Genomic DNA, 26755 nt, shown 5'->3' with positions numbered 1-26755 from the left:
CTCCTCTAAACACAGTGACCTCACTAGTTTTCCAGCGTACCAAACACAATTCTATTTCATGGCCTTTACACTGCAGCTCCCAGCACTTGGACTCTTCCTGACCCTGAAGGTCTATAGTTCCTTCCATCAGCGTCTTTGGGACCTAACTCAAAAGAACAAGCAGCTCAGTGAAACGTTCCCTGGTCCACCTACTTCAAATTTGGAACATAGAAACTCCCTTTCAGCCCCCATTACTCTGTAGCATCCATCACTGTATCAAACTATATCATGTATTGTTGCGTTTCAAAAATCCATTGGCTTCCAGACTCTTCCTAAGAGTCTCTCACTTAAAAAGCAGAAGAGACAGAAGTCACAGCTACTGCAGACCATTACCTGCTGGAAGACATCCCATCCTTTGTTCCACAATGGCAATAATTGGATCAGGGGAGGCAATGGGGCCCAGAGAGACTAAATCAGAGTTGAGCCATACGATAAGTCCCATTACTGCTATTCAAACAGAAGCAGCAGACTTTCTCCAGGATGCTGTGTCATACAGGATGAGAATAGGCTTAAAGTGGAAAGCCATTCTTAAACCATTGACATATGGAAGTGTCTCTTTTGTGTCAGGATAGGAAATTTTAAAAAATGAACTTCCTATTATTTTCTCCTTATCCCTTCCTCTCTTTAGAATTCATGCATTTGCTTAAGTCATTTATAGTACTCCTTTATAATCCAAAAAGAGAAGGTTTTAAGAATCCCAAAAACCATATGTAAGAGAGAATAAAAGATGTAAAATAGTCAATAGGTATCATTTCCAAACAGTGCCGTGGGTTCTTTTAAAAAGTGTCTACTTACTGCCCTCAATGTGCCAATCTTGCCACATCCATTGTCATCTTGCAACTGTGCAAAAAATACATTCTTTTAAATCTTTATTTTCAAAAATCCATCTCAATTCGAAACCACATTGACTGTTTATTCCCCAAGATGAATACCACCCTGAACTGTAGAATATTTATAAAGTCAACACCCTAAATAGACCCTTCTCCTCTGTGCTGCTTCCGGATACTACTCTTGACTCCTAAACTGTTTGCTTCCTCTCTCTGCTAACATTCTCCAAGTAACCAGGATTCTTCCAATCCCCCGCATTAGCTTCCAGAGAAGGCATTCCAACATGGGAGATGCTTCAGCTAAAAGACCAAAGAGATATTGCCTCTTTCAAGCAAATTCTATATTGTGCTGTTGATCCCTAGTGTTCTCTTGGCCAGCTCTCCAGAGTTCCCCTACCACCTTTTGTAACTGGGAAAGCTGCAAAATGAGACTGTCCCTCTGTCCCCTTGACAGCTTGTCACTCACCTACTGTGTATCATCATGCTAGATCTTTAAATGAAGCATTCATCCCAAGATAATCTGTCATTCTGAATGTATTAAAGTTGAATAACCTATCATTCATTTCCTAACAATGCTAATACAGTATGCTAACCTAACTCTGTGGAATGCTAACCTAATTCTGTGGAAGTCAACACAGTAAAGAAAAATGTAAGGATAAATACTGAGTTATCCTTTCAAATTTTCTATGAATTTTTCTCAGCTGTTATAGTGGGTTAAGACACTCTAGGGTGTCTTACAATGTAATTTTGAGTCCATATTCCCAGATGAGCAAGCTGCACGGCTTGGTATCTAAATGATAGCAAGTTATCTCAAGTCACAATGGAGCGCAAGGTGCTTCAGGCCTAATTGATGATGATTCTTCTTCTTCTTCTTCTTCTTCTTCTTCTTCTTCTTCTTCTTCTTCTTCTTCTTCTTCTTCTTCTTCTTCTTCTTTTTCTTGTTACACATGACATAAATAAGCATGTCCATCAATATTTTCTTCTTTTCTTAGCCTAAAAATATAAACCAGTTGATACAGTGGTTGCCTAGCATGCATGATGCCGTGACATCAGCCCACAGCACCAAGGAAATGGAATGTGTTGGTATATACCTCAGTAACTCAGAACTAGGGAAGTAATGTCAGGAGGATCAAAAACTCGAGGTTGTCTTGGATTACACAGAAAGTTCAATGCTGGCTTGGGATACATAAGATCCAGTCTTAGAAGAAAAGAAAGAAAGAAAGAAAGAAAGAAAGAAAGAAAGAAAGAAAGAAAGAAAGAAAGGGAACTTGTGTCTAAAGGAAACGCCAAGTTAGAAAATATCTATTTTAAGTTTAAACAGCCACAAAATTAACAGTGGATGTGCCAAGATTGGTACATTAAGGATAGGAAGCAGAGAGAGAAAACACATGCATTTTATTCATTGTGAAAATATACATATTTGTATTTGGCACTAAATATTTTTACACTAAATATATATTTTTACACTAAATTTTTTACACTAAATATGTATTTTCTGGCTCATGAAATTTAAGATATAGTTACAACTTCTCCACTTTAGTTTTTAACTTACTTTGTGAACATTTTGTTTTTACTTTAATTATATAGATGTATGGAATATTAAGTGAAGATTGATACTGGAAATTAAACATTTCTACAGTAATCTTACTTTAAAATAGAGTAAGACTTCTGTTCATATGAAAAGGAGACTTGCTTATTTCTTCTCATCACAGAGCTCAAACAGAACACTCAGGATAGCAGATGCAAGAACAAAATTAAACATGAATGCCATACAATGAATCCAAAATGCATTATGGAAGGTGGGTTTTAGTCATGTGAGTCCAAGATAACAACGAACTCTTGGTGGTCCCAGTAGGTATTACAAGTCGCTATTAAAATAAACAACCTGAGTACTATGAAATCAACATGTGTAACCAGCACTCGCTTTAAAAAAAAATCAGGTACTTTACAGATAGCTTTAAAAGGCAATCAAATGCAAAAAATTAACAGTGAAACTAAAAAATATCCTCACAGGTCCAAGTTGAAAACTGTAGCATGCAGTTTTAAATAATAGTCCACACTAAATTTGGCTAATTGCTGGCAACAGTCTCTGTTCCTAGCCCGGTGCATAGTCCAAGACCGAGACTAAGTGTTTCTCCTAGCCAACCCTTCTCCCAAAACGCTGGGTCTACCTCTTCAGAGCTCTCTCAGACCCGACGTGCGGGTGTGCTCCTCTGCGGTTACCTCTCCCCTGAGTCTTGGTCCTTTGCCCAATCTTCTGGTCCCAAAGCCTGGCCGAATTCTGCCCCAACTACATTCTTTCCCTTCTGCCTACCTGAATCTCTGCGAATGGAAAATAGCAGACAATCTTAGTTTAAAATCAACAGATGACACAACTACTGGGAGAGAAATCTATCATCCTAAACTCATCAACTATTCTATGTTGGAAATCTTCCAGTGGTGGAGGTCCCCACCAGGTCTAATGCTATTTGTTCTGCCTGTCTCCTAGTCCTCTCTCAGACCCAGAAGGCCTGCCTCCTCCTTTTTGCCCAGCGATTGGCTTCTTGTCTTTATTAGCTGATCAATTAATAAGGGGAAAATTCGCCTACAGAAGGCCAGTCCATAGGACTGTAGGAATGTAAGTCCTGCTAACCAACCTTGGCTAACAAGGACCTCAGAAACACCACAGGCGGCCTTGGGAATGTTTGTTACTGATGTTGTATGATTTTTGTTGTTGTTTGTTTTGTGGCAGATACACGTCCTATCCACTAATCCAAGCACCAAAAGAGAATCTGCTGTGAGTTAGATCCACAATGAAGTAATGGAGATCCAAAGAGATAAGCAAAAGCTGTCAAAAAGTCAGAATCTGAGCAGGAACTCAATCGTACAGAACCATTCACACATTTAAAAGAAATAGGACAGATATTTCCAAGTCTAGAAGGCACACAGAGGCAGGAAGTTTTTGTGTCTGAGACTGAGCCTGGAGAGACAAGGATATGACTCATTAAACATACTATTGTTTAACCCTTCACAAGAAAGAGAGACAGACAGAGACAAAAGAGAGACAGAGAAAAACACAGAGAGAGACACTTCACATGAACTTTCTCCTAATAATCCAATAAACTATCTCATTTATAATTAGAAAATAAAAAGAGATTGTGATAAAACCCAATACTGAGGTACAACAAGGATAAAGAGAAAAATGAGACAAATCCCACGAAAATGTGCAGTGGAAATGTGCATACATACCTACAGGAAGAAAACCACAATTAAGGGCAAATGTCAAAGGAGCTGAAGAATCCTTAAATCAATCAAAACTTGAAAAAAAAAAAAAAAAACCAAACAAACCAACAACATACCAGTCAGCATTAGAATAGTTCACAGAGGAGACGGAGACGGCTAGAATACAAAACACAACTTCATGAAGAAAGAGCTGAGAAAACTCAGGGATAATTTGGGAAAGTCCAAAATGCATCTCAGAAATCAAGCTTAAATGAGAAGAATCAAAAGAGCCAAAATTCACAGCAATGAAAATTGAGGCAGGAAGGGAAAGGAAGACAAAGAAGGAAATGAAGGGGGAGGAAAGAATTCATCAAAAGATTTGCGACAGCAGAGCAGGCTTGACCTGAAATCCTCAAAGAAAAAAATTCCTTCCCAAAATGAAAGACAGAAAATATTTAAAACTATAACTCAAGTTGAAATGCTAGAATGAAAGATTTGAATCAGCATGCTTGGGAAACTCAGGAGCCACCGGCACGAAATGTTTTCCCTATACAGTGATTGTATTTTTAAGATAAGGAAAGAAATGTGCACATCAAAGTAAAAAAGAATAAATGAGATTTTGAAACAGGATTGTTTTTAACTGGAAGGCAGTGGAACAGCATTGTAAAGATTCTTTTAAAAAAATTAAAATACCAGCCAAAGATTTTATATCAAACCAAATTATCCTTCGAGCATCAAGGCTGTCGAAAAAACAACTTATGACCATCTAATAGCTGAAGGATGTGTTTTAAAGATTTATCTTTTGTTTTACTTACATGCTCATGCATGTCTATGTCATGTGTGCTCAGGGTGTCTGTGGAGGCCAGAGACCCTGGAGCCCTTGGAGTTATTGTTTGTGAATTGCCTGCCTAGATGCTGACAACCAAACTCAGGTCCTCTGGAGAAGTAGCCATTTCCCCAGCCCAGATTACTTTTACCAAGCCTCTCTGAGAAACTTGCTAGAGGATAGATAATATATAATATATATTATATATACAATAATCAGTGTAAATATATTCAATATATAATATGTAATGTAATATGTTACATTACTATATGTAATGAAGTAATATGATATACTATAATAATCAATATATAATAAACAAGTGTGTTGGAGTTGAGATCAAACATATAAACAAATCTACTAGAGGAATAGTGATCCAGTTAATTAGCACTGTAAAGCAAATTTAACTCCCTGTTATATATGAGACACAATTAAATCAAAGTATAGAAAAAGGGTTAAAAATTAAAGACAAGTTCAAATAACAAGAACTGGCATTTGAGGATTTGGCATGCAACAAGAATTGGGGTGCAGTATGAAATGGTTTTTAAACATTAAACAGTTACATTATAATCCCAAAGGCTATAAACTATTGAAAAATAACCTCCATGAGATTACTAGATTAATGGAGATTACTCCAGAAATCACTAAATATGCAGAGTTGCAGGCAGAATCACACTAAGAAGGCACCTTAATACAAACTCTTAGTCCAAAACTGGACAAAATAATAGTGTTTATAGAATTTAAACCATTAATAAATATTGTAGGTCTAATTCACAAATTTATTTCTGGAAAGCTGATTGAATTCATCTTGAAAGCCTGCTGATGTTAAAAAAAAAGAAATGAGATTTTGTGTGTGTGTGTGTGTGTGTGTGTGTGTGTGTGTGTGTGTGTGTGTGTGTGATCGCCTACCATGGGAGCTTTAGGTGAGCTCTGGAGATTAACTCAGAGGGTATTTTAGTCACAGTTCTCTTGCTGTGAAGAGACACCTTAACCACTATACCTTTTGTAAAGAAAAGCATCTAACTGGGGCCTTGCTTAAAGTTTCAAGGGCTTACTGCATTACCATCAGAGCAGGGAGGATGGTGGCAGGTGTGGTACTGGAGAAGTAGCTGAGAGCTACTTCCTGATCTTCAGGCAGAGAGAGGTACAGACAGACACACAGACAGACATACACACAAACAGACATACACACAAACACACAGACACACACACACACAGACTAGACCTAGCATGGGCTTTTAAAACCACAAACCCTGAGGGGCACACTGCAACAAGACCATACCTCCTAATCCTTTCAAACAATCCCACTCCCTGGTGAATAAAGCCTATGAGCCTATGGAGGCCATTCCTGCTCAACCCCCACAGTCAGTCTTAGTAACAGGACTTTACCTGCTAAACTAGTTGTCTACATCAGCTTTCTCTCTTCAAAAAATTCTGACAGTCTCAATGCATTATCAGCACACTTGATTGTCTACTACAGACTCAAAGTAGAATTCTTCACTAAATAAATAAAGTAAAGATACACGGAGACATAGCTGAAGTCAATTGCAAGGTCAGGAGAGTACAAGGCTGGCTAAAGAGAGTGGACATCAAAGCCTGGTGTGTTCAAAGGGCATGGAAACTGAAAACAAGTGGATCACAATTGTTATAAATGAGACAGTGCAAACCTCATAAGGAATGGTTCAGGTTGTTACTGAAAGACCCCTAAAAGGGGACCCTCACCCAAATCCAGACCTGCATGAACCCAAGGACATACTTCTTGATGCAATTGCAGAGGAGGTTTAATGACAAGGGCCCTCGGGCCGGAACATATCTCATGCAGGAGATAGAGGTTCCGACCCAGAACCCAGGAAACTTGGGATATTTATGGGTAGGGGTTGGGGAGAGCGGGAAAATTTGGCGTGGTTACATATGACTGGTTGCACTTTCACGTGGCTACACATGATTGGTTGTCTTACAAATTTTGAACATAGCACTGGGAAGACCAAGGGAGAGAGGGGTAATCAAGAACAGTGGAACATTTCAGAGGAATCCAGCCCAAATGATCTAGAGTCATGTGAAAATCACTCTGCACACTCATTCTTCTCAAAAATGTGGTTTTACCAAGTCACTGTCCCCTATACCATCATTACAAAACATTTCTCACTTCCTCCAGTCACAGCCCCACCTAGATGGCTTTTATTTTTTATGGTCAGGAATGTGTCTTCCTGCCTTGGGCCTCTTCCACCCATAGGTGGGCCTATTGCTTGAGGCTTGAGGAATGTAATTCATCCAGCAAGTGTCCTGGGGTATGAAGGCCTGAAATCTTATTTTCAGTTCCTCGTTCTGGAATCTGCACTTTTCTGCCCAAGGTCTAAGGGCAAAAAATCTACACATATTTCATAAAATGGCCTTTATAATTTTTCACTCTACAGTTACAATGCATTTATACATTGTTATGGTATGAAGAAAAGTGGGTCTCTTGGGCTCACAGAGAGTGGTATATTTGGAAGTGTGGCCTACTATTTGAAGTAAGTCCTGCTGGAGGAAGTGTGTCTCTAATGGGTGGACTTCGAAGTTTCAAATGCTCAAACTAACCCCATTGTGTCTCTTCCTTCTGCCTCTCATCTGGATATAGAGCTCTCAGCTCCTCTCTAGCACCATGTCTGCCTGCATACTGCTATGTTTCCCAATGATGATAATGGACTAAACCTCTGAACTGTAAGCCAGCCCCAATTAAATGCTTTCCTTTATAAGAGTTGCAGTGGTGATGGTGTCTCTTCACAGCAATGGAAATCCTAAGACACATAAAATACTATACTTAGCCAAACACAGTAGCACACACCTTTAGTCCTTGCACTTAGGATGCCAAGGCATGTGGATCTCTATGAGCTCAAGAATATTCTGGTCTACATAGTGAGTTCCAGGACAACCATGAGTGGATTTACCTAAATTAATTAAATAAATATGTTATTTAAAAAAAAAATAAGAGAACAAACGCAATCAGTTTACAATGAAACACTTTTCAGAGGAGCAGGAGAAAGCTAGAAGCACAGTAAAAATCCACTGACCATCATGAACAGTTACTAGGATATCAAATCACCACTATGAAAAAATGATATTAAACTCAAAAAGTTAAGCATTCTCCATATGTATCCCACGATGCCTAAAAGGTCATTGTACTTGAGGGTTGTTTATGCAGCTGTCTGGATAATTAATTCAAAAGGAAAAATATAAACATCAACATTTTAAAATTCAACATTAATTAAAGCATAGTCACTACTGGATGGTAACCCCTTGAGACAAATATAAGTAAAAAATATATATATATATATTTATAACAAAATCATCCAGCAATCATACCTTAAGCACCTGATCAATTTTAGCATCTCTGAAATATGCACACAGTCTGTGAAGGAACAAAAGATCAAAAACCATCCCTGAAGCATTCTTATGGCAAAAACAACAACAAATAGCCTGTCCAGGTTAAAGCCTTTAATCCCAACACTTGGAGGCTGAAGTAAAAGATGTTTACAACATCCTGGACTACATACCACCACAACACAAGACAATATCTCAAAAAAATAAAAACAAAGCCATTAGATTACACTTGTTCAAGCTTGTAGCTAGAAGTTCAGTCTTCAGGAAATACAGGAGTAGAAGAATCTTTTTAAAAAATTCTTTGAAAAGTCCCCCTAAGTAGAGACCTAATAGCTTCAATCAGATCATGGTACAGACCAAAAACTAGGAGGGACAAGTGTCATAGATTATAATATTTACAAGCCAACACACATATAATGAAGTGATACTCAACAGAATTATGAATAAAATAAACTATCTGAAAGAGGGTTACATTGAGACTAAGGGCATGTGTGGCTGTGAAGGTACTAGATATTGGTGATATAGAGTCTCTCTTCTTCTTCTTCTTCTTCTTCTTCTTCTTCTTCTTCTTCTTCTTCTTCTTCTTCTTCTTCTTCTTCTCTCTCTCTCTCTCTCTCTCTCTCTCTCTCTCTCTCTCTCTCTATCCCTGTGTGTGTACATCCCTCCTTTCTCTCCATTTTGAGTTTAACGAGGCAGTAAAGGTGAAGTGACAGAAGATTGACTACTTACAAAATATCTTGCAAAAAAGATTTGGAAATTAATAAAATAATAAGACAATATACTGATGGCCTTCTAAGTTCATTGATCATCCCACAGGCTAAGTATGTGTAGCTGTACATACCTGTAATCCCAACACTTGGGAAATTAAAGCGGGTGGCTCAGAAATTCAACATTGTCCTCACTTACAAAATGAGTTCAAAGCCAGGCTAAGCTACATGAGACCATGTCTCAAAAAAAGAAAAGAAAAATGCATAATAGAGTTTTTTGTTAATGTACTGCCTTTTAAGACATGTGGAGATTATAGTGGAAAAGCAAGCATCACCATGCTTTGGAGAGATAGTCAAACATCAGCATTTTCTCATTACTTATACCCTAGGGCTAAATTCATTAAAGTATATTAAACCATATCATCTTACCCTATGGTATTAGAATGAGATAATGCCTGAATAATGTAACATTTTGCTCCAAATTTATACTTGGGATATTTATTAGATATTACTCATATAGAATAACATGAAACAGGATGTTATAGAACATGAAATCAGATGCATTTTATGCCTCTGTAGGTGTGTTCAAGCATTACTTATTTGCTGGTAAAAAAATTACTTTTGAAATAATTCTATGAATAGTAAGATGTATAGAGTAATTGATATTTTTTTAAATGCTGACTGTAATTAGTTAACTCCTCTAAATACACATGGAAACATGTGGCCTGATTAAACAACACTTAATAGCAGAGTAGTAAAGCTACATCAGTATAAAGAAAAAGTGTGCATGAAAAAGATCCACTGTGGACACATGTCCGAGGAGATTCACATCAGCACAGCAGAAGTTACATTGTAGCAATATGAACTAATAGCACTAATCACAGAGGATGACTATTGAACACCTCTGAGACAGTGTTTGTTCCTGGGCAACATAAAAAGTAGTGGACTGAACCCGGGAGCTCTATATCTACGCTTCTGTGAGTGTGATGATCTCTGATGGGTCCATGTCTCCACAGTGATGGCATGGCAGGCCACATCAGAATCTCTCTCTCTCTCTCTCTCTCTCTCTCTCTCTCTCTCTCTCTCTCTCTCTCTCTCTCTCTCTCTCTCTCTCTCGCCCTCCCCCTCCCCCTCCATCCCCCCTCCATCCCCATCCCCCTCCCTCCCCCTCCCCCTCCTCCTCCCTCCCTCCCTCGTTCCCACACACACACACACAGCTTGCAAAGAAACTTCTTTCTTCTTTGACATGCTCCTTCTCTTCAGACCCTGCAGCATGGAGTGGCTTCTCCTCCTCCATGAATTCACTGAAAGTAAAAGCCACTTCCAATCACCACCAAGTGTGCGCCACATGATCCTCTTTGTATTGTGGCAAAGAAACTAAATTTGGTGAAATAAATGACTTCAACAGTGGTAGACCCCAGCTGTGGTACTGTGAGTGAGAAGATGAGGGTGGAGAGGCCAAGTGTTAACCCATCTGACACCTCAGTCAAACTGAGCACAGCAAAGCAACACAACTCTCCAATGCTTTTTCCTCGTTCATTTTCCTCTTCCTTTATCCCTCCTCCCCACTTGAAGAGCAAGATTGCTTGTAAAATTAAGAAGCTCACTGGCTTTGCATTTCTCAGCTCATTTGAGTATTCCCCTGGCTCCAGGAACCTCTGAACTTGCTTACAAATTGCTAATGATGTAAACTGGGAAGCTCAGATGCAGCTACCTCAGCTGTGTGTGTTTCCATGGAATCCTGAAACTTAAAGAAAGCAGAATTTAAAAAAAAAAAAAATGCTTACCACTTTTTGCTATAATCATTGCTTCTCTGTTAACATCAGTCCTTTGGGGAATTTTCAAGAGTTCTCTCTCCCAAGACAATAATGCATGACCTTGAAAGAACAGATACCACGATACGTGGCCACAGCTTTTCTCTATATGTATAAAGTAAGGGTTGAGGTGGAGAGACACTGTGTTAGTGTAAGCTGTAATTGGTGCTAAACATAGCATGCTTACTATGAGTTATATCTTCCAGTTTTCATTCCCCTGCAAAGAAATTTCTTCCTTCTTTGACATGCCCCTTCCCTCCAGACCCTGCATCGAGGTTTCCTCTCTCCCATGAATTTGTTGAAAGCAAAAGTCACTCCCAGCTGCTCCCAGATGTACACTGCATGATCTTCTTTGTATTGTGGTAAAATGCTAACACAAAAGCTGCCTTTTCCCAATGGGCTTGCATGCGTTCACCTTACTGAGCCACCATCAGTGCTGTCTGTCTTACAAAGTGTTTCATCATCGCATGGATCTGCCCATCCCAAGGCTTTTCTTTGTTTGTTGGAAGACATTTTTTCTTACTATTTCCAATTCACTGTTTATCATAGATATGTTTAACCTGTTTATAAGTGGGGCTGGATAGGTGGTTCACAGGCTAAGAGAACTTGCTACTCTTGTCAATTCAGTTTCTATGATCTGTACAGTGGCTAACAACCTCCTGTTACTATAGTCTCTTCTGGACTCCCAGGCTTTTTTATGTATGTGGTGCCCATAACATATATTTTATATATATACATATACACGTACACATACACATATACATATAGTATGTATATATATTATGTATATATGTAAAATAAAATAGGATATACTCTTTATATCTTCCTGATTTAATTTTAATTTGATAGATTTTATGTGTCTAGAAATTGATTCATTTCTTCTGAATGTCATTGTAACTCACCATTATTCATCCCTAATTATATTAAGACCCTTCCCCCTAGCGTTCTCTCTCTCTCTCTCTCTCTCTCTCTCTCTCTCTCTCTCTCTCTCTCTCTCTCTAGCTTGACTAATGGCTTCTAACTTGTTTATATTTTCAAAGGACCAACTCTTTGTTTCATTAATTCTTTTTATTAGTCTCTTAGTTTTCATTTCTGCTTTATTCTTTCCCAAGATCTTGAGTTCTGCCATTGAGTTTTTTATCTGATATCTCTATAGATTTTTATGCAAGCACTTATAGCTCTAAGTGTTCCTCTTGGATGCCCTTACTGTATCCCAAAGACACAGAAAACCTGTGCTTTCGTTTTCTAGAAATTTTGAGTTTTCCTTCCTGGTTTCTTCAATGATCTACTTATTGATCATTCAATAGGGACCATTCAAATCTCCTTGTGCTTACATGGTTTCTTTGTCCAGTGTTTCTACAATTTCTGTATATTTGGATCAGTCAACTTAGGAGTCATGGTCTTGTGAAAACAACATGTTGCCTGGCTTTTTTTGTTTATTTTGTTTCTCTGCTGGATCTGTGCATCTAGACTCATCCTACAGACACTTGATGCACCATGGTGGAGAGATGGGGAGGAGGGGTGCCCTCTCAGAGACAAAGGGGTTGGGGTATAAGGGAGAAATTCTCCGAGGGGGACCAGGAGTGGGGGGCAGCATTTGGAGACAAATAAGTAGATCTGTGTCCATCTGCTGTTTTCGATATCTCTTCTAGCTTTACTTGGTGATCTTCCTAGTAAGCATCCCACACCTGAGAGCTTAATCCCCAGCATCACTCAGAGAAGATGAAAGGAAAACACACTTTGGATGAAGTTTCTCTTCCCATAGCTAGAGATAAGTGCTCCATGTTCTTTTTAGTCTTTTGTTTCTCTTCACTTTCAGCTGTGGCCTGTTGCCCTAATTCTGGTCTCTAGGGCACTTACATTTTTCATATGGAAAAGAGTTCAGTACCTGTGATCCCGACCTCTATCTCTGACCACTTCACACAAAGGCAGCTTCGTAGTTCACCACTGTACCCCAGAAGAGCTTTATTCTGTTTTTTTTTTTTTTTTTTTGAATAACCATCTTAGCGATTATGAAACTGCACCTCACTGTGGTTTTTAATTTGCATTTCTCTAATGGCTAATGCATTACAGATGTGTGTGTGTGTGTGTGTGTGTGTGTGTGTGTGTGTGTGTGTGTCCAATGTGTATCTTCTTTAGAGATATAAATAATCAAGTTTTGCCCTTTTTGAACTAGGTCTGTTGCTTTTTGTTTCAAGTTATGAGAGTTCTTTACATATCTGGATATGAAACCTTTATCTCACATGTTATTTATGTTATTTGCAAATATTTTTTTTAATCTGAGGAGGTTGTTCTTTCATTCTGATAATGGTCCTTCAACATACATTTATTTTTTATTCCATGAAGTTCAATTCATTTTTTTCCTGTGATTTAGGTATCATATCAAGGCAGGGTGAGAGAGAGAGAGAGAGAGAGACAGAGAGAGCGAGAGAGAGAGAGAGAGAGAGAGAGAGAGATCTGCTAAAAATCAATGTCCTAAAGGTTTACTCCTGTATATTTTGATATCTGAAAGTTCCATAGTTTTAGCTCTGATATTTAGGCCTTTGGCTCATGTACATAATCTGAGGTAAGACCAAACACCATTGTTTCACCTACAGATATTCATTTTCCCCAGAATCATTTGTTGAAAATATTGTATTTTTTCTTGGCATCCTTGCCAAAACTAATTTGACCATCCATGCCAGGTTTTTTGCTGGGCTCTCCAGCTTGCTCCATTAATCTCTATGCATGTCTTTATATGCTGCTTTAATTACTATAGTAAGCTTCAGATCAGGAAGTGTGATTCTTTTCAACTTTGATTTTTTTTTTTTTTAAGTTTGCTTTGGATGTTCAGGATCCTCTAATACCCTATGTGAATTTAAGAACAGATTTTCTATTTCTAAAAACAAAAAATCATTGAGATTTTGATGGGCATTGCCTTAAATCTATATCTAACAGTGGGCAATATTAACAATTTAAGATCAAGTCTCCAAAACCATGAACTAAAAGGATATGTCTATCAATGTCTTCTTTAATTTCTTTCAAGCTGTATAACAATATTTTCATAAGGTCTTTCCCAGTCTTGCTGCCCTTCTACCCAGGCAGATATCAAGTAGCACTGAACAAGCTCCCCAGACTTTTAACCTGTCCCTCTCCTATCGATACAGTTCAGTTCCATAGCGTCTCTTCCCCTAGAACAGAGCCAGTAAGGGAAAGCTGAGGGAGGCACTCTGCCCTGGAATGACATTGACTTTGACATTCTTAGCCCTAGGCTTTTCTGTCATCATGCTTTGCTTTCTTCACAGAGCAGAAATGTGCAAGAACCCATAGTGGACTCTGGGAACAGGAGACGGGTCTTCTGCATGCACGCAATTTAAAAGATGACTGGCAAAGCACCATTTTTAATGACTGGGTTACATTTTTCTAAAATTCCTATACTGAAACCCTAAGGATTCCATCCTACACCTGACTGTATTTGAAGACAAGCTTCTTAGGGGAGTAATTTAGAGCAGAAGATGTCCTAGTAGTAGGGTTTTATTTTCAAAAGGATTTGGTTCTCTTAAGAAGGGGAACTAAGTCACCTACGTTCACAGAGAACAGGCACATCCAAAGAGTAGACATCTGTCAGTCACAGAGAAGCCCCAGAAGACACCTGAGGTGTGGTGGACCACACCTATAATCCCAGCATTTGGGAGATGGAAGTAGGAGGACGACAACTATAAATGCAAGCCAGAATGGGCTACATGCAAGTCCCAGGACAGCAGTGGCTACATAGTAAGACCCTCTCTCAAAATCACGAAGACTTGTAAAGACAATGAAGGGAGCATAACTAGGGAGGAACAGAAGAGAAAGTGGTTTTTGAGACATGGGCTCGTGTACCTCAGGCTGATCTTGAACTCTCTGTGCAGGCAAAGATAACTAAATAATTTCTCATTTTCCATGCTCTCACACTTGCTTTATATAATGCCATGTAACAAACCCGGAGTCTTGGAAATGTTACCAACTAAGGCATAGCCTCAACCCTGCTGTTCACTTTCTTGGAAATTTTTTTTGTTTGGTTGGTATTGTTTTAGCCTTGGATTTGTTGTGTTCTGCTTTGTTTTCAGTGGGAAAGAAATAATTTTACTCTGTCTCCATGGAAAGGTAAATCTTCTTTTGTTACTTCCTGTTCTCCAGCCAAATCTCAGCTAGCTCATTTCCAAAACCATCTGTTCATTAAGTTTGACATGACTAACCATATTGGAATAAATTTCAGAAGGAAATTAGATAAGATGTGTAAATTAGAGATAAATATTCGATTAATTCTCAGAATGCTGACTGGATCTAGTGAGTACTTTAGCTGTGTTATAATAACTGCTGCATAAATTGATGCCCTGAGGTCAAATTTCTGACATCACAGAAATAACACATTTGCTTTCTAGGGAAACAAGATTCATTATCTGTATTCATCTTGTGTGAATTGCCCTTGATAACGGTAGAATGCTAGTCACCGTGACTCGGAATAATCCCAGCCCTTCAGAACACAACTCTTCTTGTTCTCCAAGTGTGTGACTTCAAAAAAAAGTAGAGTGTCAACATCTTTAACACTCTTCAGTCTAAAGCTTTACAAAGTAGAATGGCGTAACTTGGCAAAGCACGGTTCCCAGAGAACTATTGTAGAGGAGTCCTGTCGTGAAATAGTTTATAAGTGCTACACTACAGTTCTGTGTTCCAAAGTAATTTAACACGTGCCTGGTTTGGGTATTGGGTTGGGTTTGGCTTGGTTTTTGAAGATCCAGGTCACCTCTTGAAGTATTGTGTGAATTAGCAATAATGGAATTTACAATAGGAAACTTAAAAAAAAAGCCTGTGAATTATTTTAGCTGGGCAATACTTTTTACCCTTCTTAAAGAGCTGGCTATTAAATGAGCTGACTATTAAATTCAAGACCAGGTTCAAGAGACTCTGCTTCTCTGGAGAAGTTTAAAGGGTCACATATTTACCAAGTATCTTGGGAATTGGATTGTCCTTCTACCCAAGGTTAAGGGACCACATACTTTCAGAACCAGCTCTATAATTTGACTGTAGATCTTCGTTAATGAACAGTCTTAAATCCTACACAAGAGCTTAACAAGTGTATATTAGATGGGTTTTAAACCTCCCCACATTTTAACCAGCTGACCTGAATTCAAAGGAAGAATCATAAAGACGGTTTGTGTGAGTAGTTTTTCAATTACTAAAAACTGCTTCATCTCCAAAGTCTATGGCTGTTGCCCTGAGCTGGGAGGATAATGCTTGGAGTGGCTTTTCATGATTTTATAAAACTACAGAAAGTCCCATTTTCTGCCATTGTATAGTGGAGTTCAACTCTTGGGAGGAGAGTTTGTAATTTACAAAATTACACTCCAGAAGAAAAATTCAAGAAATATTAAATGTTCAGATGTCAGTTAAATAATCAGGTACTTGCCCAACATGTGGTTTAGTCAAAGGAGATGTTTGCATGTCATTTTTTAAGGGACAATTCTGGAAACACGATAGCCAGCATCTCTGGCTTTCAGTCCATTGTGTGGTTTACATCTCTCAGTTTGGAGCTAAAAGGGGAAACACTATCTCTACTGCACATAGACCAACTTCTACATCACTGTGCCTTTGCTTAAGCCCTCCCTGCCTTAAGGTCCTGACACAGGCTCAGGGAGCAGTGCTAACATCTTTGGAAGTATTCTGTCTATAACTTCCTTCTTCCTAGAGAAGACTGACAGACTTCAGGAGCTCCCTCCTAAACATATCTTTCCTGACTTCTAGCTATCCTCACGGTAATGTTTTCTACAGAGTTTTCTACAACGTTTCTCTCAGACTTTCATTATATATTTTCCCATTAGATCTCATTAGAAATAATGAGATCTTTCAGTTTTAAAAATTGTGTTCACCCAAATTTTGTAAATTACAGGGGAAAGGGGGATTCCTGTAAGTTCATTCAACACGCTAACTTCTACTCACAGCTTTTTCAAAATGTCTGCTTTTATGTTTTCCTCATGAATAATTGTAGCCTGTACCTTCAAGAGCCTTTTCTCAGACAGAGTAGCTATTGGACTATGCCTCTGTCCCAGTAGAGCACATGGCATACAATATACAAGAAAATACTTCCCTCCCTGACTTCATGAAATTACAACACCAAACCTTAAGAAGAAAATTCAAGCTAAAAAAGAATTCTATTTCTAAGGATTCAAATTCTTATGCAAATTCTTCTAGATTCTTGGTTTTACAGAGAGTAAATCTAAACTGGCAAAGCTTTTTAATCTTCAAGGGCAAGGGGAGAGGGCAGGAATAGCACGGAGCAGAAGGGGAAGCTGTAGGTGTGGTGACTGAACACAAAGTGGGGTTTTTACAGTGAATTACATAGGTCAAGATAAGATCAATGCCCTCTCCACCTTTCTTTTCAGGAAGGGCATTTTCTAAAAGCCAGGGTTCAAAATCTAGACTCTCGTTCAAAGTTCAGAATAATAATTTCCTCTCTCTCTCTCTCTCTCTCTCTCCCTTCCTCCCCTCCCTCCTTCTCTCTCTCCTTCTCCCTCTCCTCCCCTCCTCCTCCCCTTCTTCCTCCTTCCTCCCTCTCCCCTCCCTCTTCTCTCTGTCTGTGACTCTATTTCTCTCTCTCTGACTCTATTTCTGTCTCTCTGTGTCTCTCTCTCCCTCCTTCTCCCCTCCCTCTCCCTTCCCTCCCTCCCTCATTTTTTTCTCCCCCTCTTATTCTCTCTCAAAATGCCTGCGGTTCTACTCACTCAATTGCCACCTATGGAGATGTGTATGAGTAACCAAATATTCCCTGTGAGTCTTGGAGCTCGAGTGAACTAGCTGTCACCTCTCTATCCCTCAGAGCCCCCCTAAGAGTCAGCGACTTATTTCTAACACTGCTTTTAGTTTCTCAGACTCTGATGCAAATACTGACAAAGTGCTTCTTTGGTGAAACCCAAAGACTCACAGCCTTTATTAATACCCATCTATTCTTTCAGGCTCAGTAAGTCATTTGCCACAATTTGTCAGTCCAAAAGGAGACAGTTCTAGTCCATGAGTTATAACCATTACCATCTGTGGTAGCAAGAGCACAGGCCTCGGAAACAAAGCCACGGATACAAGCCTTGCCTGTCACCCATTTGCTATATAATCTTGTGCAGATCACTTGCTTTCTCAGGGCTGCAGATGTGAAGGTGTAAGTGAATGCAGAAGATAGCATGGCAGGGAAACCCATCTAGTGAATTTGCTGTAAAGGAATCCAGTTCAATGTAAAATGGCGGGAGGGGGAGCACAGGGGTAGGAAGGCTGTCCTAATTTATTTTCCTTTTGTCAGAGAAGAGTTACTTATCTTAATCTCCAAAGAAGTTCCTTATTCATACAAATATCCCTTTTTAGTTTTTATTTGAGGGGGGTTGAATTTTTTTGACAAATGACTCATAATTTTAAAAGTCCCTATGTTGAGGTTATACACAATTTTCTGATAATACAACACTTAACTTTAAGTGGCAAGACCTGGTTTCAGTAAAAGACTAGTTGGAGCACAGTATGTATGACTCTGAAGGCCCCCTGGCAATCTTTATGCCATGGGCTCATGTTTCTCTTGCATAATATAAGCCAGCCTTCTAAAAATGAGCAGTTCTAGTAAGTCCCAGGGCAAGAGAGAGATGCCAAAGCAATTATATTTATAGTGAATTCAGAAGCAAACGTGTACAAGATAGGAAGAAAATCTCTGTGGGCATCATTTCAAGGAAAGGCAATAGTTGGTCTCTGCCAACAGCCGTTGGATGCCACCAGCATGGAGCAATTAGAGACGGTATGGATCTGGTGGAGCGGAAATGGTGCAGTGGCTGTGAGGCAACGCTTTAAACATCGAGGGGAGTCCAGTCAGGATACTTAATGCACTTGTGATACTTTGTGTTTATAGACTGTTGGTAGTTTCTACAAGTATTTCATTATTTTTCTGAGCCTCAAATCAATTATGTCACGGCTTACATATAATTCCAGCCTCCGATCTCAGCATCCAAAAAATAGCTGTGTCGGCTTTACTTCGGTGTAGGCTTTGCATGTATCTGCACCATCACCATCAAGCATCTAGAAAGAGAAGCTTCCAACAGCTGGCCCTAATTTTTACCTCCTAGTTTATTTCAATCCAATTGGCAGTCTGTCTGCTCTCTCCAGTCATGCCATGGGAACTGTCCTCTGAAAAGTCACTTATGACTTCTGAACACACTTCCGCCATCTTTCCAGTCTGCATCCTACACATTTGAATAGTACTGACCTTCCCGCGTCTTCTTAAAGGTCTTCTCCTACCCTTTTCTGATTCCTGTCTCATTTCCCCTGCCTTCTTCCTCTGCCCTCTTCTAAAAGAAGTAATTCTTAGCACTCTGTCTGCGGTCTCCTGTGCTTCACACTCTTTGCTTGAATGATGCAGTATCCTGTTCTTACTTGTATGCAGATGCATCCTTGGTTCTCTGGTCAGGAAACAGAAACCATGCCAATATTTTGAGTAAGAAATTTTTATTATTTAACAATGCACTCTGTGTGTGTGTGTGTGTGTGTGTGTGTGTGTGTGTGTGTGTGTGTTCAGTTTAATACAACAAATGGATGAAGGATTATTGTCTTTACAGAAGATTGAGTCTAAAAAAGTAAAGAAATTTGTGTGAGCTCACAGCTGGGAAGTTGTCAACCCACATTCTCACTCTGGACCTTCTAGCCAGAGAATGTGTGCTCCTAACTGCAACATGATATGCACCCACCCACCCACCCACCCACCCCCAATAAAAATAAAATCAGGGTTATGTTACTCGGTACAGTCTGGGATTTGTACAATAAAACTAAAAGCATTGCCAAAGTGAATTGAAGATTTACATAAGTGTATACATCCCATTTTACAGATTTAGAGAAGCAATATTGTTAAGTGTCAATACTGACCAAAGAGACTTACAGATTTAATGTGATCCCTATCAAAATTCCAAAAGCAGGGTTGTGTGTATGTGTGTTGTTGTTGTTGTTGTTGTCGTTGTTGGCTTTTTCTATTTGGTTGCTTATTTTCGCTTTTTTTTGTTATTGGTGGTTTGGTTTCATTTGGTTTGGTTTAGTTTGATTTGGTTTGGTTTGGCTTTTTGAGACAGGGTTTCTCTGTGTAGACCAGGCTGGCCTTGAACCCAGAGCTCCACCTGTCTGTGCCTCCTGAGAGCTGGGATTAAAGGCATATGCTACCACTGCCAGGCAATTCATACTTTCTTATTTCAAAACTTAACATATGATTTGCAAATATTTTACTCTGCTTAGAGAGTTACCTTTTTATGTTAGCGACAGTGTGCTTGATAGACAAAAGCTCTAATTTTGATAGTCTAGTATATCTAGTTTTCCTAGATACACTAAGTTTTATAGTATACTACAGGCATGAGAAAAGACAAGCAGAACAACAGAATAGATTAGACTATCAAGAAGTGAACTCTCATGCTAACACTCAAACAGCTGGATATCCATCATCAAAACTTCATCTTTTGAGGTCCTCATCACTCATACATCAGGATGTGCTTTGTGTAATTTGAAGAGGCTTGGGCCCCATAGATTCATGTGTTCCAATGTTTGGCCATAGGGAGTGGCACTATTAGGAGGTGTGGCCTTATTGGAGGAGGTGTGGCCTTGTTGGAGGAAGTGTGTCACTGTGTAGGTGGGCTTTAAAGACTCCTATGCTCAGGCTTCACCCAGTATAGATGAGAGTCTTCCCAGCTGCCTGCAGAACACAGTCTTCTCCTTGATGCCTGTGGATCAAGATGGAGAATTCTTACCTCTTCCAGCATCATGTCTGCCTGAACATTCCCATGCTTCCTGTCACGATTATAACAAACTGAACCTCTAGATCTATAAGCCAGCCCCAACTAATGTTTTCCCTTATAAGAGTTGCCTTGATTATGCCATCTCTTCACAGCAATGAATCCCTCACTAAGACAGACTTTACTTAGAAAGAGTGTTGTTTCAGTTATAATTATGAAGATGACATCATACTTGCTGCTCTTACAGAGGACCTGTGTGGTGGCTTACAGCCATCTAAATCTCCAGTTCCAGGAGATCTGACACCCTCTTGTGGCTTCCACAGAGAATAGCTCACCCATAATACACATCCATATGTGCAGGCAAAACACATACACATAAAATAAAATACATTCAATAATAAAATATAAAGGGAAACTTTATGGCACTAGATTGGAAACAATTTCCTAAATTTGACACACAAATACACACACAGAGAGAGAGAGAGAGAGAGAGAGAGAGAGAGAGAGAGAGAGAGAGAGAGAGAGAAATACAGGCAACAAAAGGAAAACTACATATACTAAACACTACCAAAATTGGAGCTTTTGTCTACCAAGTACACTATCACTGGTATAGAAACAGAAACTCTTTGACCAGAATAAAATATTTGCAAATCACAACCAGTATGAGATTGATATTCGTAATGTAGGAAAACACTAAACACTCCAAAATAAAAATAAAACAGCTGTACTGAAGAGTAAGCAAACGACTAGAACAGAGTTTTCAATGAAGGAGGTTTTCACAAATAATCATAAAGCAGCACTCAAAATCACTAGCCACAAAGCAAATACAAAATCCAAACCACAGTGAGATGCTACTTCATACCTGCAAGGGCCACTTACTGCAGAGTTGCTGCTGGCGAGATGTGTGGAGATGGAGAAGTGTCGGACATTATTTGTAAGACTATAATGCACAGCCTCTATGGAAAACTGTTTGGCAGTCCTTCAAAAAGTGAAGCTCAGAATTATCGTTTGCCATAGGGGTAGCAATTCTAATCCCAAGCGTACACCTAGGATAATTCAAAACAGGGATTTGTATGCCAAGGTTTATTGCAGCATTATTCACAGTAGTCAAGAGGTAGAAAAAACTCAAGTATCCATCAATATGTGAATAAACAAAGATAGTGTGTGTGTGTGTGTGTGTGTGTGTGTGTGTGTGTGTGTGTGTGTGTGTGAATATCTTTCAGCTTTGAGAAGTAATGAAGCTTTGATATGCACTACAACCATAATACCTTGAATATACTCTGCTAAGTGAAATAAGCCAGACATAAAAAAAAAAAAAAAAAAAAAAAAAAAAAAAAAAAAAAAAAAAAAAAAAAACACATATGGTGTGATCCACTGGTACAAAATACCTAGGACACAAAAATCCATATCATCAGTGGAATAGACATTAACAAGGGCTGAGAGTTTAAAGAATTAGCCATTGCTTGATGGTTAATGGTTGTTGTTTTGAATAATTAGAACACCTGGGGAGGGCTAGAGAGATGGCTAAGCCATTAAAGGCTAGGCTCACAACCAAAAATATAAGAACACCTGGGGGAATAGATCATTACACAGCATTGGAATATATTAATATTGTTGAACTGAACATTTTAAAATATTAAAATAGTAAGCTTTGTGTTCTGTTCTACTTTGCTTTTTTGTTGCTATGATAAAAACATTGTGACTGGAAGCAACTTGGGGAGGAGAAGGTTCATTGCCACTTACACTTACTTCCAGGTGACAATCCATTTCTGATGGGAGCCAGGACAGGAACTCAAAGCAGGAACTATAACAGAGACCATGGAAGAGTGCCTCATTCTGTCCCTCCCACCCCCACTCCCTACCCCCCCCCATCATGCTTACCTAGCTTTCTTACATGGCCCAAGTCTGCTTGCCTAGAATGGTGCCTCCCACAGTGGGCGGGGCTCTTCCACATCAACCATCAGTCAGACTCTAAAAGACACAGCTACAGGCCAGTGTTGATGTGAACCTTGTATTGAGGTCTCTTTCCTCTTCTCCGTTGACTGTAGCTCATGTCAAGGTGACATGAAACCAATCAAGACAAACATGTCTCCAGAAAAGATGACTTCAGTGATGTCTCCCCATCAAGAATCTAGGTTCCTAGTGAGCAGAGATCACTTGCCCCTCTTAGTCTTCGGATTTTCATCCATACTTCCAAAGCAACTTACGGGAAAAGTGTTCCTTAGATGTGGGGGTTTTCCAGCTTTTTATTTAAAACTTTTTCATATTATAAAATGTATGTGTTTTTAATAAACAGAAAAACTAAACTTTAAAAATGAGTGTATGACCAAGGTTGTTGAGAAATTCCTTTGTATCTCATGAGCGGTACCTGGGCCTTCTGTCTCTTTAATTTTTCTCTCCATCCTGCACTCCTGTCTAGTCTGTCTAGTTCTGGGAAGAAAAAAATCACTTGCTGTCTTAGTTAGGGTTACCTTTGCTATGGTGAAGCATCATAACAAAAGCAGGTTGTGGAGGAAAGGGTTTGTTTGGCTTCCATGTTGCTGTTCAGCATCAAAGGAAGTCAGGACAAGAACTTAAACAGGGCAACAACCTGGAGAAAGGAGTTGATATGAAGTTGATATATGGGGGGGGGGGGATGCTGCTTACTGGTTTGCTCCTCATAGCTTGCTCACTCTGCATTCTTATAGAACCCAAGACTACCAGCCATCGACAGATGGCACCACCCACAATGGGCTAACCCTCTCCTTTTCAATCACTAACAGAGAAAATGCCTCCCCGATAGTCAGTACACTTCCCAAGTCACCAACACTCTATGAAGGAGAACATCCTGACACCTTTTGTCATATTTAAAATTTGCAGCTAGAAGTTCTGGGAAATTCGGGGATCCCTTCTGTTCATGTGCTCTCTAACATCCTGACGACACGATGGGCTGCGTGTTGGAGGAGATGGATTCCTTTTCTGTCTTCTTGGTGACCAGGATCTAGCACAAATGCCTGGATACAGCAGCCACTTATAGGTGATGGATGAGTGATGAGTGTACTTCTTCATTTAGAAGGCCCCAAAGCTTCTCCCTGGATTTTACCCTCTCCCTGCCCATGCTTCCTCAAGCGCCACTTCACTGTAATTCTCCTTAGCCTTCCTCCAGATCCCTCAATGCAATTTAACAGTGCCAAGCCCTGAAGCTGGCCATTAAAGGACTGAAGCCTGGACGTGATGTTTTCTATCACAGCTTTATGCAATAGTCCTCGTCCTAGATTTGAGGTGTGTGTGTGTGTGTGTGTGTGTGTGTGTGTGTGTGTGCTGCCTTACTTTCAAGCACAGTTCGGAGCCTAGACCAAATAAAAACATTTGTAAATACTAGTATACACCTATAGTCTTTAAACATTGATTTTGTTTTAATTCTATTCGCCTATTTATGTTGCTGGAGCTGTGTTGGTGAGTAAAAGAAGTGATTCCACACACATGCCTGTAGGGATGCAGATACAAAGGCAAAGGGGTAAGGACGGAACGGGTGTTAGTCTTGTCCCAGCTGTCTACCTCGTCTTGTACTGAACTCCCAGCATTTCCTCTCTGGCATAACTTGGTGCTGGAATTTACACAGATGTAGACAATTATGCCTTTGAAGCTTGAAATTTGGCTTGCAAAGGAGTTTATTCCGCTGTCTACACAGCTGCCATCTGAGTGAGAATGGAGAAAATTCAAGAGTTTAGAAAATGGTGTCCTCTCTCCCTGCCAGAGACCTTTTGGGCTCATAACATTTGGAAACAGAGTGAGGCTCTCTGGGAGGGCTGGTCATAACCATGGGCTGAGTTGGCAGAGCCACCAGTCATGTCCCTAGCTTGGATGCTCTCTCCTTTCCTAAGAACGGAGACCCATGGTGGGCAAGCTTAAATGCCAATCCTGTAAGGAAAGCCTCTCTCCTGTGTCCAGTGGCTTCAAAATATAAAAAACAGCTGCTTCCCCCTCATAAATGCCGTTTGGAGTTCCTAGATTGCCTTAGAACAAAGAGTAGTGTCATGCAGTCGATGTCAGCATACACACTGAAGACTCTTCTCTAACAAGGCTGAGCAGGTATTGTTAGAGCCCAGAAGTGTAGAGACAGACCCTCCCAGGGTGCTATTAGGCTGTTATTCAGGTGACAGACAGCTTCAGAACCGTGATACAGTGGACCAGAGGAGGAGATAAAACTGGAGCTTTACAGAGTAAGCAGTGCTCAGGACGGTAACAGCCCACCGGACATAGTAGACATGGCTGAAGCTAAAAGATCCAAAGTTCCAGGGCAGACTGGAGTATAAAGCAAGTCAATATCCCCTCCCCCAACGCGCGCGCGCGCGCGCGCACACACACACACTCGACAATGATACTGAAACTAACTCTCTGTGTTCCTATTTTACAAAAGAAGTACATGTGTGGTTTTTTCACACGCATGATGAAAAGTGTTTCTACAAAACGCTTTTCTTCTCTCTTTCCCCCCTGTCCCTCGCCCCTCCAAAAATCCCAAAAGACTGTTTCCCTTTAGTCCTTGTTTAAGAAAACTGAAACAAAGGTTTGTGTTGACGTGATGGCCTATCAGTTCTACTTTGATGAGCAGTCAAGTTCACTCTTGTGGACTGCGGCATCTCCAGAGCTACCAAGGAAAGGATGCAATTGGTTTGCAAGTGGGCGGAGCCCAAGCAATGCCCCTAAGTCACCAGTTCAAATGGGTTTCAGGAGAACGAAGCCAAGCGTTCCTGTACATACTCCCGTGCGCGTGGTGGGGTTGGTGGGCGGTTTGTTTTTGAAGGTGGTGGACCCATAGGTGTCCCTGGATTCTCTGTTGGACAAATCAAATTTTACTTCATTTCACATACCCTAACACAGGAGAAAGAGACCCTCGCAGGGGTGCCGAAGCAGTCGCTAAAACTCTTGCCACTGTCTCTAAATAAGGAAATGAGTGGCAGTTCTGTCCTCTCCTGCGGGACATTCAACCTACCTATTTACATTTCAAATGCTATCCCTCTTCCTGGTTTCCCCTCAGCATACCCCCTATCCCAAACCCCTTGCCCCCTGCTTCTATGAGGGTACTCTCCCACCCACCCACTCACTCCCACCTCACCCCCCTAGCATTCCCCTATGCTGGAGCATTGAGCCTTCACAGGACTAAGGACCTCCCCTCCCACTAATGCTAGATAAGGCTATCTTGTGCTACATATGCAGCTGGAGCCATGGGTCCCTCCATGTGTACTCTGGTTAGTGGTTTAGTCCCTGGCAGCTCTAGGGGGTCTGGTTGGTTAATATTGTTCTTCCTAAGGGGTTGCAAACTTCAGTCCTTCCCCTAACTCCTCCACCAAGATCCCTGTGCTCAGTGGTTGGGTGTAAGCATCCAATACAGATATTGGTCAGGCTCTGGCAGAGCCTCTCAGGAGACAGCTATATCAGGCTCCTATCAGCAAGCACTTCTTGGCATCAGCAATAGTGTCTGGGTTTGGTGGCTGCAGATGGGATGGATCCCCAGGTGGGGCAGTCTCTGTGGTTTGTTTTTTATTTTTGTTTTAGGGGGGTTTTTTGTTTGTTTGTTTTGTTGTTGTTTTACATGCAGGCTATGTTATATTTCAATGTCTCCATTTTTCTCAACAAACTGCATATAAATTCAAGGTGTCTTTCTAGTCATGTCATCAAAAAGACCAAGGAAGACCCTTTATAGATCCCAGGATTGTCAGGAATAGTAACACAGCCACATGCTTGATATATTCTTGATACAGATTCGAAATGTGGCAGCCAACTTATGTGTGGATAGCAAACATGGAGCCACAGGGACGGAACTGAGGCTGGACATCTGTGTCAAGGATGGTTCCGAAAGGACATGGTCTCATGAACAGGTGAGTCAGAAATCAAGGGACTGAAGGCTAGTCGGGTGGGGGAGAGAGCTGAGGACATCATGGAGGGACAGAATGGGAAGAAGCTTCTGGGTGGTACATTTGAGACTTGGATAAAGTCATGGTCTGTCACCAACCAGATCTACTGTTAGTAAGTCATTATCGGCCTCTGCTTCTGTTTCCTGTCAGAAGAATCATGATAATCAATCAAAATAACGGGTAAAAACTTATTTCAACTTGCAGACCAAGGATTAGGGTGATAGATCAGCCCAGTAAGGTGTTTGCCAGGCACACATCAGAACTTGAGTCTGCTCTTCTAGAACCCATATTTTCAAGGCTGAGTGTGTTGGCATGTGCGTGTGAGCCCAGGTCTGGTG

The 26755-nt window shown here is 40.2% G+C and overlaps 1 protein-coding gene and 2 long non-coding RNA genes across 3 annotated transcripts in view; 1 reads left to right on the top strand and 2 right to left on the bottom strand.

Annotated features, from left to right (window-relative positions):
* Positions 1-26755, top strand: part of Galntl6 (polypeptide N-acetylgalactosaminyltransferase like 6) — a 1047155-nt gene that overhangs the window by 992911 nt on the left and 27489 nt on the right. The window contains exon 11 of the mRNA XM_034520732.2: positions 26265-26381. Within this exon, the coding sequence (XP_034376623.2) occupies positions 26265-26381 (117 nt within the window). The remainder of the gene's footprint in view (positions 1-26264; positions 26382-26755) is intronic.
* On the bottom strand, positions 19522-22345 carry LOC143434703 (uncharacterized). Its single transcript, XR_013104414.1, has 3 exons — positions 22267-22345; positions 21386-21569; positions 19522-20511 (listed from the first exon to the last, which is right to left on the bottom strand). It is a non-coding gene; the product is annotated as an uncharacterized LOC143434703 (long non-coding RNA).
* Positions 25168-26755, bottom strand: part of LOC143434702 (uncharacterized) — a 29096-nt gene continuing 27508 nt past the window's right edge. The window contains exon 4 of the long non-coding RNA XR_013104413.1: positions 25168-25336. This is a non-coding gene — a long non-coding RNA (uncharacterized LOC143434702). The remainder of the gene's footprint in view (positions 25337-26755) is intronic.

This window comes from Arvicanthis niloticus, chromosome 16 (assembly GCF_011762505.2).
Source record: "Arvicanthis niloticus isolate mArvNil1 chromosome 16, mArvNil1.pat.X, whole genome shotgun sequence".
NCBI lineage: Eukaryota > Metazoa > Chordata > Mammalia > Rodentia > Muridae > Arvicanthis > Arvicanthis niloticus.
This window is presented reverse-complemented; position numbering and strand designations above follow the sequence as displayed.